The sequence below is a fragment of the Ctenocephalides felis genome, unplaced genomic scaffold (assembly GCF_003426905.1).
Source record: "Ctenocephalides felis isolate EL2017-DRISC unplaced genomic scaffold, ASM342690v1 CF-g0.4_SCAFFOLD_01886, whole genome shotgun sequence".
Lineage (NCBI taxonomy): Eukaryota > Metazoa > Arthropoda > Insecta > Siphonaptera > Pulicidae > Ctenocephalides > Ctenocephalides felis.
In genome coordinates, this window is record NW_020538040.1 from 127,928,842 (window position 1) to 127,947,359 (window position 18,518).

The window sequence follows — 18,518 nt, forward strand, 5'->3', positions numbered from 1 at the left end:
AATTTTCATTTTCGATTTTTTTTACCCTAGAGGAAGTTAATAATGAGAATAATGAGATAATTTTATAATGATAAATCGTATTATTTTACACTTAAAAATTCTAAACATGATTGTTGAATTCTGTTCATCCTGTACAAAAATCACCTTCCACCCTCAGTAGTTGCAGGAAAAAAGAATGTCGTGATATAAATCCGTGTACTAGCGCAACTAAAGAATTCCAACAACAGCAACAAATTGCAACGTGTGACGAAGCTTTAACTGAATTTTATTATTAAACGGGTTTACTTGTAAGTGAAGTTGTATTAAAAATGTATGAGGCCCGTTTTCTTTGAGTTCTGTACTTGCGTAAGCGTCTTGGAGCATTACGCAGCGTTCGAGCAAAAATCGTAAATAAATTATTACACGGAGCCGCTCCCCGGGAGGGTTTTCGTACCCAGAGAAATGTGCCACCATCAGTATGGCAGTAGGTACATGGCACACTAAATGAGGGAAGGAATTATACATAATCAAGGATGTTACATAGACCAGAGTAATGATATGGCTTTCAAGGGTAGGATAGACAAACAATCTAAAAATTTAATTTGCACCACCAAAACTTTCAGTAGGATAGTTTAGGACGCATTGACGTGAACAGTTTGAATAAGATTAGTTTGATAATAAAGTAGCGTAATTGATGATTAGTCTGACATTGAAAATCAATTTTTATGCTATTGCTTAATATTATGATCGCAAAACTTCTTGCATAACAATACAAAACCGTAAATCTGTTAAAAATTACTGAATTTCATTAAGAAACTTCCACCGGCAATGCTTGTTTGTAATTATTCAATAAGTCTATAATATTTGGAAAATTCACATTTATTGGAATACAACCAATAATTTAGTAATAAATTAATCTCTACAAAAATAAGTTTGATATGTCAAATACTAAGTTTAATATATGTTAAATACTATCTTTTGGCAAGCGGTGAGTCTGTTTTTACCAAAAACCAATATAGGCCTTTTTCAGTATCAATACTAATCGAATGCTCTTTGATCATATTAAGGATTTTATTTTTTTACTCAAATCAAGCATTTTACCATTTTACAATTCTGATTAAATGCGCGAACTTTTGATGATGTTACTTTTCAACATACCTTAGCATATTTTTTTAAAGAAGAGCATTTCAAAACCAAGAATTTGAAATTCCTAGTTCAACAAGTAGTCTTAATTCTAAAAAACTTCGGGTAAATGTGTCATTATTTTTGACTGTGATCCCAGAAGTATTATTTACGATTACGGATCCAAATTTAAATAAACAAAAAATATACAAATTAACCACAAAAGTGAAATACGGCCACAGTTTGACCAAAGCCTCAGGTTGCACTTAAAAGCTCATAATTTTCAAACTATATAGAATATTTTTTTCTACTTTTTTCCTGGTAGTTACGATCAGAACTATCACCCCGTTATATATATATATATATATATATATATATATATATATATATATATATATATATATATATATAATAGTTAGTTTTCTAAATTTTTTAATGTAACGGCGTATAATCCGTTACTATGGAGACGGTCGATAACTCTTGAAGATGCATAATATATTAAGTGTTTGTAAGATGGTAGTTTGTGCAGTTCATTGTTGTGCTTATTTATAAAAGTACTTATTTTGTTTTATGAAGACTAGCCATGAACATAGAAGAGTCTGACAGAATTAGAAGATGGTTAACCAAAAGTAAAGTTAGTAATACGCGCGATGTAACTGTGTTTTGAATTGGTACGTGAGAAGTCAAATAAAAATAGATCAAAATGGAAGAAGCGCACCGGCAGAAAGCTCATTTTTGTCCACGCTGACGCTTGTGAATATTTTCCAATCGGTATTGGAGGCGACGAATGCAAGAGCCAGTAAGCAATAATTGCCCCAAGTGCCAAAGTTAGTAATTTAATTTGCCAAAAGAAGGCGTACTCTCTTCTTTGGAAAGGATTGCGGCAGTTCAAGCAATATATGATGCGCCGGAAAATATGTTAGCGGATGGATAAATTCGAAGGCAAAATTTGCTACATATTCGTATCAAAACCTCAAGAAAGCAAATAGTACTTTGTTTGGAAACACAAATCAGTTGTCCAGGTTACTCCGTTTTGGAGCCTGAAGGTGGAAAAAACAGGAAGCTTTCAGAACAAAATGAAACTCAGCGACAGGGTGGGGTTACCAAAGTGCAATCTTCTTCAATACATGATCGAACGATTTGGCAATCCAATGTTGAAGACACCAGCAAAGACAAATAGATTAGAAAGTCCGACAACCCTACTGAAATTAATAAACGAGTTGACCGCATCCGAGAGAGACGTAACGAGAGGCAAGTGAATAAAAATTCGAAGCAATGGGAGTACCCCGGATCGAGACAAAAAAGATAAATACGCCAAGAAATTGCTAAAATTGTGAGCAATTGCACGACATTGAATAGAAGTGTCCGAAGCCATATTTAAGTAAAATTAGGTCTTGTTATAATGTGGTCGAACGGAGCACCAACAGAAGACAGTCTGCGTGGATGCGAGAAAGTGCAAATAGCACCAAATAATACAAATATTGTGAAAAAAATAAAATTTTATGTAAAGTTACAATTACAATTTGAAAAAAGAGTGTGCAAACTAGTTCCATTGGAGAAATGTGCATTAAAGAAAAGTGCCTTGGAAAAATGTGCATTGGAGGAAAGTGTGTTCCAATGCTAAAGACCGAACAGCTTTCAAAAGGACCAGGACATAAGGCAGAGTCAAGTCAAAAAGAAACATCAAATGTATGATGGTGAAAATTATGTGACTGAAAGTGTGGAAAGAAAATGCAGTAAATACTACTAAAAATGAGCTAGTAGACTCACACATACTCATAAACGTTATTTATGGAAGCATTTATTGTATTTTATGAAGACTATCCTGAACATAAAAAGAAGAGTCTTACAATATATATGTATATATATATATATATATATATATATGTATATATCTGTGTGTGTGTGTGTGTGTGTGTGCAATCCAGACTAATCGTAGTACGTTCTAGGGAAACTTGGTATCGCGTTATATGAAAACTAATAAGTTAGAAAAAATTATAACCAGCGTTTTTTTAATTGTAAAGTTCATATTCATAAATATATATATATATATATATATATATATATCCTCAAAAAAATATAAATTATTTTTATTTCATTGAAGAGATTATATAGGGTTATGATAAGAAATTGTAATAAAAACTAAACTAAAATCTGTTTTACAAAGTATATATATATATATATATATATATATATATATCTGTGTGTGTGTAAAATGAAATAAGCCAAAAAGATAAGAATTTTATAAAATGCAAAGATATAGAAAAAAATTATCATTTTAAAGATACATAAGTTAGTAAAAATTCTGATTGAATTAGTTCAATCTGAATATTGGCGGTATGAATTAAGATTATTTAAACAATAATTTTATTTATTAGAATTATAATTCAATAATATTCTAAATAAAAATTTGAGAATATAACAAACTGTATTTTTTTGTGCCGTCTTCTTTATTTTTAATCAGCCGAGGAGCAGTTTTTTAGAGAAACGTTTAATATTAAAAATAGACTTGCGAGTTTTTTCTATAATTAGATGCAATCTATATATTCCGTTCTAAAAAAATATTCACTGGTGCAGTTTTATGCAACAAGGTTTCTCTTATTATATGTAAGAGTAGATTTATATTTTGAGAAGATCTTATTGATTCGTTGTCTACAGAGAAATTAAATGCTAGGCTTAAAAATGCTCGTAAATAGGTATAAATAAATCCCAAAAAATTAAACGACAATTTAAAAATCAAGTTTAACTACCAGACTAGGATTGAATACATTATTTTTATTAAGTCCAAAATTTCATTTCATATTCTCTTAAAATTATTAATAAACACTTGTCTTTGATAATTCAAAAACTTTCAAAATTCTCAAAACGCAGATTCTATTTTCTATTTGATTTATTTTGAAATTCCTTAAAAATTCCCTATTTTCATAGAAAAACTTCGATTTAGATTTAGAAACTTGAAGCCGAGTATTAATTTAATTCATCCAATAGTTGGACCTTTCTTTTGAAAGTGGCGTAAAGCCAAAGCCCATGATAATTCATAAATTAGTTATCATGTAATTAAAAATGAAAAATTAATTGGTATATAAAATTACATAATTAACGATTGTGATAGCGGTGTAAGTTCAATTAACTTGCACCACTCGGCAAAAGTTGAAACTATAAATTTATCAATCACACATCCAGGAAGATAGGTAAAATTTGAAAAAATCGCCCAGGCTCTTTTGTACAAAAATGTCAGGCATATTATTTAAAAATATAAATATATGATGCAGTTACTATCTATGTACTGACTTGAAATTTTGACAATGCAGTTAGCGTTAAAAAATTAATTTTATGCTTTGTTCAAGTATATTTTAAATCATATTTAATTTTCCAAAACAGAAGTCAAAAGATTTTTATAGTTAAATAATACTGAAAGTGGTGTAGGTCCATTTATAACCTATAAATATATATGGTAGTCTAAATATATATTATGGTAGTCTAATTCTGAAAAAAATGTTATAATCAAACTAAATATCAATTAATTACTGGAAATATTGCCACACAACATAATATAATGTTAGATTTTTTAATTAACAGACGTGCTAATCTGTAATTTTCTCAAAGCAAGATAAAATGGATTTACGCCACTTTCAAAATAAACGGTCCATTTGTTTACAAAATTGGAAGCTGAAGCAATTTTCTTTGAAGCACAATGACATATATTATAGTTTTTTTTTCAATTCCATCACAATGAGACATTTGCTTCTTCTAAATCCCGGATGTTTGTACTTCGGTTTCTACTTCGGTTAGACCTAAAATCGTTACACTGTTTGTGTAACGCGTGCTTTCAAGCGCCTTCTGACGTTCTTGTTAAACATCACAAGAGAATCATTTAATTTATATTTCTAACATAAATTAATAATATAGTCAGAAACCAAAGGAGATTTTGTCTAACTGGCATTAAAATAAACTGCATTTTACATATGGAAAAGCGATAGATAGGTAATGATATATTATTTTAAATGCATCATTTCAATGATGTCATTGCACCAACTTTAGTTCAGGTCATAAAACAGTATGTTTTATAATAAAAAACAAGGAATAAGTTGCACTTTATCTTTATAGGATTTTATAAAACTTCCCATAACGTGTAAATAATCGGCTGAATTCGGATACAATTTCGAAAATAAAGTTTTCGCTTTTACTCAAAATTTACTCAAGTTTTCGCTTTTTCGTACTATGTGAAAAAATTGCGTAGTATGTTTATGTTATTATCTAAAAAAAAAAAATATTATGATATCAATACGTCTGTCATTTAGAAATCAGAATCGCCACGACGATTGTTTCTTCTGTGTGGTAATTATCAATGAAACAAATTCAGGCATTACAAGCAAATGGTCATAAACCACAACCCCAAAGGTATTGAAGTCTATTTATGATCAGCTACACGACCCCTATTCATGCTAAAGATGAACCTCAACAACTTCTGCCAACCATGTAATAGATGTAAAAACTAACGTTAGAAAAGAAGACAGGAAGAATTAAAAACTGATATATTTTATGTAATGGATTTGATTTCATTACTCGCACTCTTAATCAGAACTGTTCATGGAGAATCTTGGAGATATTAGCGAAGAGCAGGGCGAGAGTATCCTCCAAGACATCAAGACACTGGAGGAGCGATATCAAGAAAGGTGGGACATCCCTACATGATGGCTGATAGTTGTTGGAGCTTAAGACAAAATCAGTCAGACCTTGCCACGCTCGAAAAACATAGAAAAAAACTTTTGAAGCCATAAAATAAAATATGTTGTATATTTGATTGTAATTTGAGGTAAAACTGGCACATTGGCATATCTAAAAACTAGAGCTGTTAGCAAATTTCTGTTACTGTTTTCGGAATTAGCGTCCACGAATTACTTAAAAACCATCATAACATCTCAGGAAAAAAAATTAGTGACACGCAGTGTAATCAATCGGATTTTCAATTCATATCTATTAAATAAACCGTATAATATGTGTAATTGTACTAATTAGCATTAGCAATAATTATAATGCATGAGGTGCTACTCTTTATTCTAAACTTTAATTTCAATTTTAACTAGTGGTGTATGGCATCGTGCCTTAAGGCAAATTGCTGGAACTTTCAGTACCGTAACAAAATGTTCGAAGAATATTAAATGTTTTCAACTAGAATATTATAAATAAATACTGTAATAATTTGAATTATATAAACTGAATTGTAAAGTTAAAATTATTTATTTAAAGTATATAAGTAAGCTTAAGTATTAGAATTAAAATGTGAATTATTTTCGACATACAAAAAAAAAATTTTGATTTTTTTTTCCAAAAGCAATTGTTTCGTCAACACAAGCAGAAAGTTTTTTGAATCATTCAAATCGGATGCTTAGTTCTCTCAAAAACTGCCATTTTTTGTACATTTAGCTCCGTATCTTTGAAACGGCTGGACCTGCCTCTGCCAAAAACTAATCACCACTTCTCCCCATCATTACGAACTGAATGTTTTCTTAGATAATTCAAATCGGAGGCCCCGTTCTCTCAAAATTTCGATTTCTATTTTCGGCACTCTGCTTTGTATGTCGGTAACGGCTGGACCTGCCTTTGCCAAAAACCAATCAGCACATTTTTCTATCAATAGGAATGGAATGTTTTTTGAACCATTCAAATCGGTTGATCCGTGCGCCCAAAAACTTGAACGAAAAAATACGGACATACAAAACACACCAACACATCCATTTTTTCTGAGGTATGCCAAAATGTTCAGAAACCTTCAAAACGTGAAGATGTGCAAAAATTTTCATTTTCGATTTTCGGCCCATTACTATTGCTACCCTACGGGAAGTTAATAATTCAACCAGTTTTCGTAGGACTATAATATTTTAGAATATTTGTTTAGAGAGCATAAACTCTATCGATAAGCCAAGACGGTGATACATTTTAGTATGCATTCATTCGCAATTATGGATTTGAACAATTGAATATTTTAGTGAATATTTTAACAATTGGCTATTTATATAACTGAGCTTTCGTAATTGGTGGCAACGTGAATTTGTTCGGTAAATTCATATATTGAAAGGTCGCGTGGGAAAAAGCAAGAAATTGAAGAAAAAATAAAATTATACCTAAAATTATTACTTTTAAGAGTTTTAGCTTTAATGATAAAAAATCTTGTTAACAGTACTCCTTAAATAAAAATAAATAAGGTGTTCAAGAATTATCAGAAAACGATAAGGTACTATTAAAAATAAAAAGCATTATATTTTATTTATATTTATTTCTATTTATATAGTATTTTTGCCATATGTCACTGATAAGGATAAACTTAAAAACCTACTGAAAAAAGGTTCGTGAACGACCTATCTTAAAAGATAGTGACAATAGATCTTTTCTCAAAACATGACTATACTGTTTCCAAGCCTGGCGTGAAACCGAAACCTATATGGCAGACCTAACCGTGAAGGTTATTTGCAATTCGGGTTTAGATTGAGGGCTATGATGACTGGAAACAAATTGAAGATGTCATACAAAGACACCAGACATCAAAAATTTATCTCGGTTCTCGTATATTGTATCAAAAGTGGGGGATCACATTACATTCGATTAAGAACAAGAGTCTGATAATAATAATAATAATAATAATAACATTTTTTGGGCACTAAGAACTTTCGAAGCTCTTTAATTTTAATAGATCTGATTCTATTTCGAAGCTACTTTGATTTTTATACGTTTGTAGCCACAAAAATAATGCAAATAGCAGTGATTCAATGATTCAAGCTCCTAAGGAAACGTTTTGAGTATTGTTGAGTTATTAGGAAATAATTTTATACGAAATGTTAGGTAAACCAAAAGACCTTTAAATATTTCACTTAAAAAAACAAAATGAGAAATTTTCTGCTCTTGATCTAAAAGTAGAAAATCCAGTCATGAATGAATTAAATGCTGCGCCATTTTACTCTATCGCTTTGCTCAAGTCCTAAAAGCATATTGAAAATAATTCGATTATATAGAAAATCAGATGAAGATGATGAAAAAATGAAAATGTTTCACTCAAAAAAGATCGAAATTTAAAATTTATTTATTTACTGTTTTTTATAGATATTCTATCAATTATCGATATCGATCCTTCAAATACCTTAAAACGTTTTAACATTTGTCAGAAAAATTAGAACGATGTTGGGATCAATTTCAAATTTAAAAAATGGAAGCAAAAAGTGTGAAAGAACTAAGGTCTATCACTCCTCAATTTTCTAAAATTTATCAGGGAAAGGTAAAACACCCATTTGACGAGTTTTGCGAAGATGGGCGTCTCCAAGATCCGAAAAGTTTCTTCAAAAAGAACATATTTTATCGAGTATTATACTTATTACTGATGAATAAAATAGATTTAGATTTCAGTATTTTCATCTTTAAAATAATAATTAATTAATTAATTAATTAATTCATCTAAAAATCACAATGATCTATTAAAAATTGCCTACAAATCATTGTGATATATTGAAATACAAACAAACTTTTTACAACTTTGGTATAAAACGATTAAGAATAACTTGAAACCTCAAGCAAACGAAATTACAATTTTTTTCTAAAAAAACAAACTTGTACGAGAAGTTAAAAATATCGAAAAAATTGACAGAAATTTAAAGAAATCATGAGAAAATAAAAAACAAAGAAAATGAAAATAACAAAAATCATAAATACCCAATGTAATATAAAAGAAAATAATACAAATTTCAATTAAAAAACACATAAATATAGTAATCTAAATTGTGACAAAAATTTTAAAATAAATTGAAATTTACGTAAGATTAGAAATTACAGAAACTATAATATTACTAATATAAAAATAAATAAAATGGCAATACTTGTGAATTGAAAATTACACACATTGATGATGAAAAATCGACTTGCTTAGCATTTATTTATTTATTTCTAATATTTATTTATATAATATTTATTTATATAATAAATAAAAATAAATAATTCATTTATATAATATGTAAATTGAAACGAATACTAGCCGCTTTAACGTAATTTGCAAAAAATCTATGTTTGATAAATTGTTTCATCATCTTGCAACATATATATAAAACACCCATAAAATATCAATGACCAGTCAATAAAATCGTTTTTTTTAGATTAATTGTATTCTCTTGTAATAAATCGCCCATTTGAGAATAGTTCAACAAGTAGTTGTTCGGAAAGTAAGTTTTTATAATAGCGTTCATTCTTATATGACATTTAACAAAATCGCTATCACTTGGACATAATCACTAATTCAAGACGACATTTAATTACCATAAGCTAAGTAAACGAGGAATTATGTGACCAATGAGCCGTTAATAGTATCCAGGTCAATAAGTGTTATATTCTTACCTCGCACGCAAAGGCAAAAATTCGCATTCACATTTGCATGTTATCAATATTATTAATATTAGTAATATATCCGAAGGCAGGTCTATAGTATGCACACAGCATGAGAACGCCACCAATATGCTGAATAAATTAAATTAATAATGCAAAAACAATTCATCAATATTCGTAAGGTAAGTTATAGTAATCGCAAAAAATCGAAAATGAAATTTTTTATACATATATCTTTAAGTTTAAAAATAAATTTAAGTAAAAGACATGTAGAAGAGGATATGGCGAAAAATTTATACCAGATTTTATAACAGATTATATAACATTTAGATTTATAAAACGATAAGAATTGATGGACAAATATTATGACGACAAAAGTATTACAAAATCAATTGCATGGAATTGCTTAATAAAAAATGAAAGAAATTATAAAATATTATACGAATTTATTATAAAATCTAAAATAGTTATATAATTTTAATTTAGTGATAAAATGTTATGTATTTATTCCTAATGTAATTCCTTAATATACATGATATTAAGTATGTTTGTATATGACCAAATGTGATATAACAAAGTCAAATAAATAAAAAAAAAGTTTCCTAAAATTAGAAAAAAATGATGTATGTGTGTGTATGTAGTATATACGGGTGTATGTTTGGATACAATTTTTCGTCCACTATTATGAGAGCACGGATCGACCGAATGCAATAATTCAAAAAATATTCAATTGCTATTGAAAAGGGGAAATGAAAGTGCAAATAATGGCAATTTTTAAAGAATGGAGCGTCTGATTTGAGTGATTCAAAATACATTTGATTACTATTGATGAGGAGACGTGCTGATAGTTTTTGACAAAGGCAGGTCCAGTCGTTTTCAAGATATGGGGTAAAGGTACGGACCGTCCGATTTGAATGATTTAAAAAACGTATCGCTTGTATTGACATATTGACGAATGGGCTGAATTTTTAGAAAAAAGGGTCCAACGGTTTTTGGTGATCCAATAACAAAAAAGTTATAAAAAAGTCAAAAATAATCATTAGACTTATGCACATCACCTTATCATATATTTTATAAAGACTTTAATAATAAACACAAATTTTGTTTACATTTCTAGGGGTTCTAAATCAATGTTTATCCGTTAGGCTGCAACGCGGCGCTTACGCGCTTCGATATTTCGTCTCTAAAACAGTTAAGCAGCGCGCTAGCTTTAGAATAAATTTTCAAAAAAATTCAAAATATTAAGAAAAATAACATTATTCAAAAATGTCGAGTTTTTCCAATAATTTCAAAATTCTCAAAGATCTAATTTTTTCAAAGATGTCAAAATATTTTTACGATACAGAAAGTTTCAGCAATTTGCCTTAAGGCACGATATCATGAATCACTAGTTAAACTATGTTTTGATACATGTATCGTCAAATTAAACATATCAGTACGGAACCGTCAACACTGTTATTTTTTGCTATTTATCTCCAAGAAAGTCTAGAAAATGAAAAAAAACGCATCAATTTCAAGTCGTCTTTAAGAATAATCGGTTCAATGACTGTACACACGGTTTGCTCTTAAACTGGTTTCTAATGCAACATCCGGAGTACCACTGTACTGGGTCCCTTCTTCAATGAAACCTATTCATCAGAATAATAAATTAATATTTAAAGAGAATTTTATCGACCGATTGAAAAAACTACTTAAGAACAGCCAACAGTCAAGTGCACCAGAGGAATCGCATAAAATTGATCACTAAATTAATGAACTCTGAACCTTAAACGATATTCGTAACGATACAAAAAAGACCACGGTATTTGCATTTATTCAATGAAGGTTCCTTATTTATATATAACATTCAGTTATATGTTTTCAATTTACATACAATTAGTATATTGGGTCAATATTATCCTACTGCTCGAGTTAAAATTTCAAAAGGGTGTAAGTAGCATTCCGCTTAAGATAATCAATGAGAAGTGAGATTCATCTATTTAAACAAAATTTTCAACTGTTTATTTTAAAAAGAAAGTTTTCGCTTCAACTAAATTTCCAATTGCATCTCATAATATAAGTGCACTATAATTATATTATTTGTAGCACACAAACCCGCGCTTGTATGTCCTAAAAACATTATTTCAACTTTGATAAATTTTCGAAATATATTAATTAAACAAACCACTTGTCGTATGCCCATATTATTATAGTAAGTTTTTTAAGACCATGATCTCATCATAAAATGTTCCATCCGTCTAGAGAAAAAAAATGATTTTATAGTTCACAAATTAATTACGAAGAAACGGCCCGACTGATTTTTATCAAAAACTAATCTGCTCGAATCTCATCTAATATCTTTACATCTTTAAACAGTTCTTGAATTTTTAATACTGGCTCAGAATGTTCAACTATTTTCAGTCTCTTTTCTGGTTACTATAAAGAATTGACGCAAGACGTAGTAATTAGTTTTTGGCAAAGACAGGTTCAGCCGTTTCGGAGATACGGAGCAAAAATTGCAAAAAATGACAATTCAGTTTTGGTAGACAAGTGGACGGGTACAAAAGTAGACAGATAGAGAAGTATGCGAATACCCTGTGTCAAAGGTAGACATATAAAAAATAGAAAGGTAGATAGATGGAAAGACATACATGTAGACAGATAGACATGTAGACTGGTATACATGTAGGTAAATGGGCAGGTAAAAAGAAGAACATGTTTGTATATACAAATTAAATTTTAATTGATAAAATCGATTATTTACAAATAAAGGGAAGATGCAAGTACCTTTCAAGAAAATGCCACTTACATTAAGTTTTTGTCAAATTTATAGAAAATACTACTTACATCTAGTTTTTGTTAAATTTATCTTCCGGTCTCATTTCATCGTTTTTAAATTTATACCTTTATAACGGACATCCGGTCAACTTATTCGAATTATTTTTTTGTTTAAAGATCTTTGAAGATTTAAATAAACGTTGCTAATGTATAATTATAGAATGATTGATAGAACTTGAAGAAATTATTAATGTCAAACTTCGCGTTTTAATACCAAAAAAATTATATATTATTAATAGATCAAAAGTAGATCAACTTAAATGATCATTATAATATATTATAAATCCTTCAGTTTCGTGAAAGTAATAGTTTTTCAACTGCTTATTATTACTATATTCTGTTTCACAAAATAAAAAAATTAAAAAATCGTTTCGTATTAACGAAATTTATTTCTGAATAACATATAGGAATAATTTTTCCTTTTCCGAATCTATCGATATATATTTTGTTTAAATAAAATTTAAAATCAAAAGGCATACATCAATAAATCAAATTTTAAACCGTCTTTACTTAAAATAAACCAAGCATTTTATATATCGCGCAATTAATAATCGCCTTAATTCAAAACTAATCCAAAAATTTAAATTGTGGATAGATAACAAAAAATGCTTTAAATATAAATAAACAATTAAACGAAAATATAAACAAATAATAACACTATTAAATAATTATTAAATAGCTGCATGAAATTAATTCAATTTTAACTTTCTGGTGGAGTTTATATTTTTGTCAGAAAGTTCTATTTGCTAATTTTATGTTTTCTCAACATTTCAAGTCATTCCGAATCGTTTGAGACTAAATTTGGATTTTGGATTTAGAAGTAACAATAAAGTACACTATAATTAAATTATATGCAATACAGAACTAATTTTAACACGTTGGCTTAAAACCCCAAATTTTATCGCAAAATTTATATGTCATATTTATAAGGTAAAGATTACCTAAACCAAGAGTGAATTATACAAATCTGCCTAAACATTTAAATAATTCATGCAATTATTATTTTTGTGAGAATTATGTAATATTGTTGATTCCCAACCTTCTCGCTACACTAAAAATTATAATTTCAATAAAAATCTAAGATAAACATAATTAAATTCAAATGTAGTTCTTCCAGCAGTCTATAAAAGAATCATTTAGTTCTCACGCTCTGAAATATAAATATTCAATTTGATTTTTTCACATTCTAATTTATTCAGAACAATAAAATCTGTAATAAATTAACAGACGAGAGCAATACAGACGCGTAATCGAGAGTTTTACATCTTCATCGTCAGAATTTCAGTTTTAAAATTCATTGAAAATGCAAATCGGAAAACACGAGCAAGTTTCAAGAGAAAATGGATGCATGAGATAGTTCTAAATTAATTTGGTTAATGTTATATGTAATTCAATATCGAAATTGCAGTATCCTTGTCAAAACTATATTCATTATATTAAATCAATCTCATCGCATGCCTCATGGGAAAACAACTACGGTCCCGTTTAACAGATTTTACATTTATTAGATTGACTTACTAGAGTCAAACACATTTAAAGTTAAGTTGCATTCAAATTATATAGCCATTTCTATAATTAGACTTACCAAGAGCAAATCCGTCTTTCGTCCACTGCACTTTTCCTTGAAGGTTTGAGACTTCACAACGAAGCAGAGCTTCGCCTCCTTCGAGCACCTGCATGTCACGTGGAAGCACTCGGAAGTTCTGCTGCTGGCCATTGGTAGCGCCAAATACAGCTAACAAAAATAAAAAATAATAAATTTACTGAGAAAAAACAGAAATTTATCTTCACATGGCGTTTGAGAGAAATAACACAAATATCTTCCACGATACAAATATGCATGATGAGTTCGGGCTACGCGATTATGTCATCTTTGGTCATCTTCAATTTAACGCATTAGTCAATATCAATTTCATTAGTCGAAAAACGTGATATCCTTTTTTCAAGAAATTAGTATTTGATTTGACGAGCTTCTCAATGCATATTGTTTATATCATCTTGCAATAAAATTTGTCACTTCCCTAGTACGAAATTTGCGATTTGTTATTTTACGAACAAGAAAATAAATGTATTTAATTCAAAAAGAATATATTATTTGTAAAATGTCGAAGCTAGAAAAGTGCCAGGAAATAGTGTATCTATTTGTATTACTCGATTTTTAAATACTTCTACAACAATTAATGCTACAACAATATATATATATATATATATATATATATATATATATATATATATACGTATATATATATATATATATATTTGTAATAATGTATTACAAGTATAGTAGATTTATGTCTACTACTAAAAATATTCGCAATTTTATGAACATCATTAACATAATATCTTAACATAATAACATAATATCTTAAAATAATAACATAACATAATTAACCTATTTTTATTATCATTACTTGAACAGCAATCAGAACTTATGTCCTATAAGCGGTTATGCTAATTTGACCTAATACTACTTCGGTTTTATTGATGACAACCCAAACAGTCGTCCCACCTTTATGTCATGAATTTTATTATGATGCAGCAATGCCGGGTAAAAGCTATTTTCACTTGGAAACGTAATGCTGTCCATTCTTCCAAGCAAAAACCAATGTCACTACCGACATCAGGCTGCTCGAAGTGGGATCGAACTCGGGACCTCTAATTCAGGTCCAGTCGTTCTACCCACTTACTTACAAGCAAGCCCAATAACCATAAAAACATACATGATAGTAATCTTTAATACTTGATATTTTGTGGAAGGTTATGGTCATGAAGGGTAAACTTAGAACAAATGAGATTAACTATTCATTTAATGAGTGTCTTTTGAGTTCAATTTCTTCACTCTTTTTGAAGAACTGATTATCTAATTATGATACAAGTATATCTCTTTTTGAAGAACTGGTTCTCTTTTTATAATACACTCAATTCAAGCGTTTAATTTTTTTCATTATAGATGTATAAATATTATTTGTAATTTAGTTGAAAATGCATTTCATACGTGTATGTTCTCATTTAATTTATTCAAAATAATCAGATTTATCTTTTCTACTCGATATACTTACATAAATATTATCTGAAATTAAACCTATGTGTGAATTACGTATTACGTGGTGGCGCTTCTATGGGGTACGGAATAAATTAAAATTAAAGTAATAGCAAAGCGCTTTTGCGACCTATTTATACTTCTTCTATCTATAATTATTGTATAAAATTATATGCTTTTTAGATAATTTAGTACGACAAGCTTGATTTGTACATTAAGGTGACCATACGTTCCGTTTTAGCCGGGACGGTTTCGGATTTCTAGAAGGGATTTCATTCTATTGTTCTGGGTTTTTGAAATGTATAGGTTTAAATTAGAGCTTAGCAATTCACTTGATAATGAAATTACAACTACCAATCAAATATATAAAAATGTTACATATAATATGGTTTTATGAAAGAATACGCCATGAATGAGAAAATTGTGGAATACAAAATTTAACAGGTGGGTTCAATAGCTTCTTACCGTTATAATTTTGAACTTTAATTTTCAATTTTACGAAAATTAACAGTACTCATAATGCTAATTTTGCATTTCTTTATTTTTATGAAGAAAATTGAACAGAAATTTAGAAAAACATCAAAAATGCTAAAATATAAGATTTTTTTAATTCTCTATATTATTTACAACTGTCCAGTTAAGGACATTTAATAATTTTGGGGAATTTACAATTGTCAGCCTCGAAGGGAAACTGTATACTAAATGGGCATGTTGGAAAAACAAGTCAATGGTTGTTTTCCCATTCGTTATAATATTAACAATAATTTATTGATAATGATATAATCTTAACTATCTACTTATAAATAATTTCTTATAAATAATGACTAAGTTATTTCAATCTTTATCAGAAAAAATAATGACTTAAATCCAGTAGTGCTTTTCTTTTTAACCTTCGTCGATTCTCTATTCTCTGTTATTAGGGAGTTCGCTAGTGAATTTGGGTGACTATCAATGTAATATATAATCTAATAAAAAACCCTTGCAAAAAGTCAGTAAATCTGATTAAAATACTAAATCATTAAAAATTAATTGATTTTACTGATATTTTTGCATCCTTCGCGAGTATTTGATATATTAAAATCATATTTAGGTTCTTTATCATAACACCCCCCCCGCAGCAGTCCCGGTTTAGCATTACTAATAATTACCGTCCAGGTTTTGACTTTAAAAAATACGGTCACCTTAATATTATGCGTAATCGAATATAAATTCTAAATAAAGTTGTAATAAATGTAAATATGAATTTTATGATTAGACGCAACCGGTTTAATAAAGAGACGGATTAGTACAAATGTATGCCTAACATCGCCGAATTGAGAGGAAATCCCAAATAAAAAGGCAATTGTCGAGTTGAACCAAGGAGGGTGCCGAGGAGAGCAGAACTGGTTCTGAATTGAAGCAAAACAATAAGTGTTTGATGTAAAAATAGTGTCTATTCATTATCAACGAGGAGTCGGTAATACCTCGAGTCGCGAGAGCATCGCCGGACGAGTTCGCATCCGGTCTTCTATAATCGTCTCCGGTTCGAGTTTGCATTAGTGGTCCCAATCGATGGCAACTTCAGCTCCGTGCAAAAACCTGTTCTTTCCAGCTACAAGTACTATGGTCAAGGATTCGCTTTGCTCTTCTCGACCAGATAATGTTCTCACGAACAATCGCGACAAAGCTGTTTGCATCCGAAGTCGCAGCCTAAATGAATCGTTAACGTCACCGATCACACAGATTAGGATTTCAAGAACTCGGATCAATTTTTGTCTCGCAAATCCGACAAAGTATTATCGATCGTTTAGAACACCTTTAGGGACCCCAGATGTGAATCATTATATTTTGGTGGCTATGAATTCCACCATGAAATCGATCAAATGGATCACAAAGTGATGCATGGCATCGTGCCTTAAGGCAAATTGCAGAAACTTCCCGTACAGTAATAAAATAATCGAGAAATTTTGAATGTTTTCAAATTGATTTTGTAAATACTCTAACTTTTATTATTCGTATTTTATAGACAGAAAATAGAGCCTATAAAATGGACGACAACATTTATTAAGGTGACCATATTTTTTTAAGTCAAAACCGGAACGGCAATTTTTAGTAATGCTAATCCGGGACGGAGGGTATATAATAAGAGGTTTTTGTTTATAAATCTTTTTTTTATAATTGTGGACTTTTAGTAAGAACTTTATTACTCGATTATATGTCATACTTGTTCATCTATGATATTATATCTTATATGGATGTATATGTTTTTCGCGCATTTGAGCCTTGTATAATATTCTATTCAATTTTATTCATAAATATTTTGAAAAAATTAACACTTGTTTGTTTGTTTTCATAATTTTTGTTAGTTCATCTGTTAATTTTTGAAAAACCGGGACAATCCGGGACAAAAGATCTATATTCGGTACAAATCGTGCTTTTAAAATAACCCGGGACACAAGGTGGAAAATCCGGGATTGTTCCGGCCAATCCGGGACGTATGGTCACCGGACCATACATTTATATATAAAAAATAAACAAAACTTGATCAAGCCAAGTTAAAATGAAGGACCGTATCTCATATTTATAAAATAAATTACAAAGTTAATATTATTTATTTCAAGTATACAAAGTGAGATTTAGAATTAAAATTATAATCCGATAAACAAATTTCTTCGATTTTTTTTTTTGAAATTTTACGTATCTCCGAAACGACTGGACCTGTCATTGCCAAGAACGTCTCCCAGTACGTCTCCCTATCAATAGAAATCGAATGATTTTTTAATCATTCAAAATCGGTTGATCCGTGCGCCCGTAAGCGTGGACGAACACACACATACATCATTTTCTTTAAGATATGCCAACGATAAAAGATAAGCAAACATTTTCACTTTCGATTTCTGGACAATTACTATAACTTACCATACGGGAAGTTAATAACATTTTAAAAGGATTTGAAACTACATTAGAAATCCGGTGGCGCATTGTACTTTATGGCTTGTAAAAATCAAGAATTCAATTTTTCCTCATAAGCAATTGCAAAAATCCTGTTTGCATCCGAAGTTTCATGCTACATAGGTATAATTTCTAATAGCATTAGATGAGAAACCTTACTAAAAAATAAAATTTATAAAACAAAAATTTGAGTTAGGAACGTGCCAGAGACACAAAGCTATAATAATAAATTACTAAACAAAATTTTAGGAACAATTAAATGAAT

General features: G+C 29.4%; 1 protein-coding gene across 1 annotated transcript in view; it reads right to left on the bottom strand.

The window, feature by feature from the left end:
• Window positions 1-18,518, bottom strand: part of LOC113375878 (nephrin-like) — a 142,556-nt gene that overhangs the window by 99,543 nt on the left and 24,495 nt on the right. Inside the window, exon 3 of the mRNA XM_026615826.1 lies at window positions 13,868-14,017. Coding sequence (XP_026471611.1) covers window positions 13,868-14,017 — 150 coding nt within the window. The remainder of the gene's footprint in view (window positions 1-13,867; window positions 14,018-18,518) is intronic.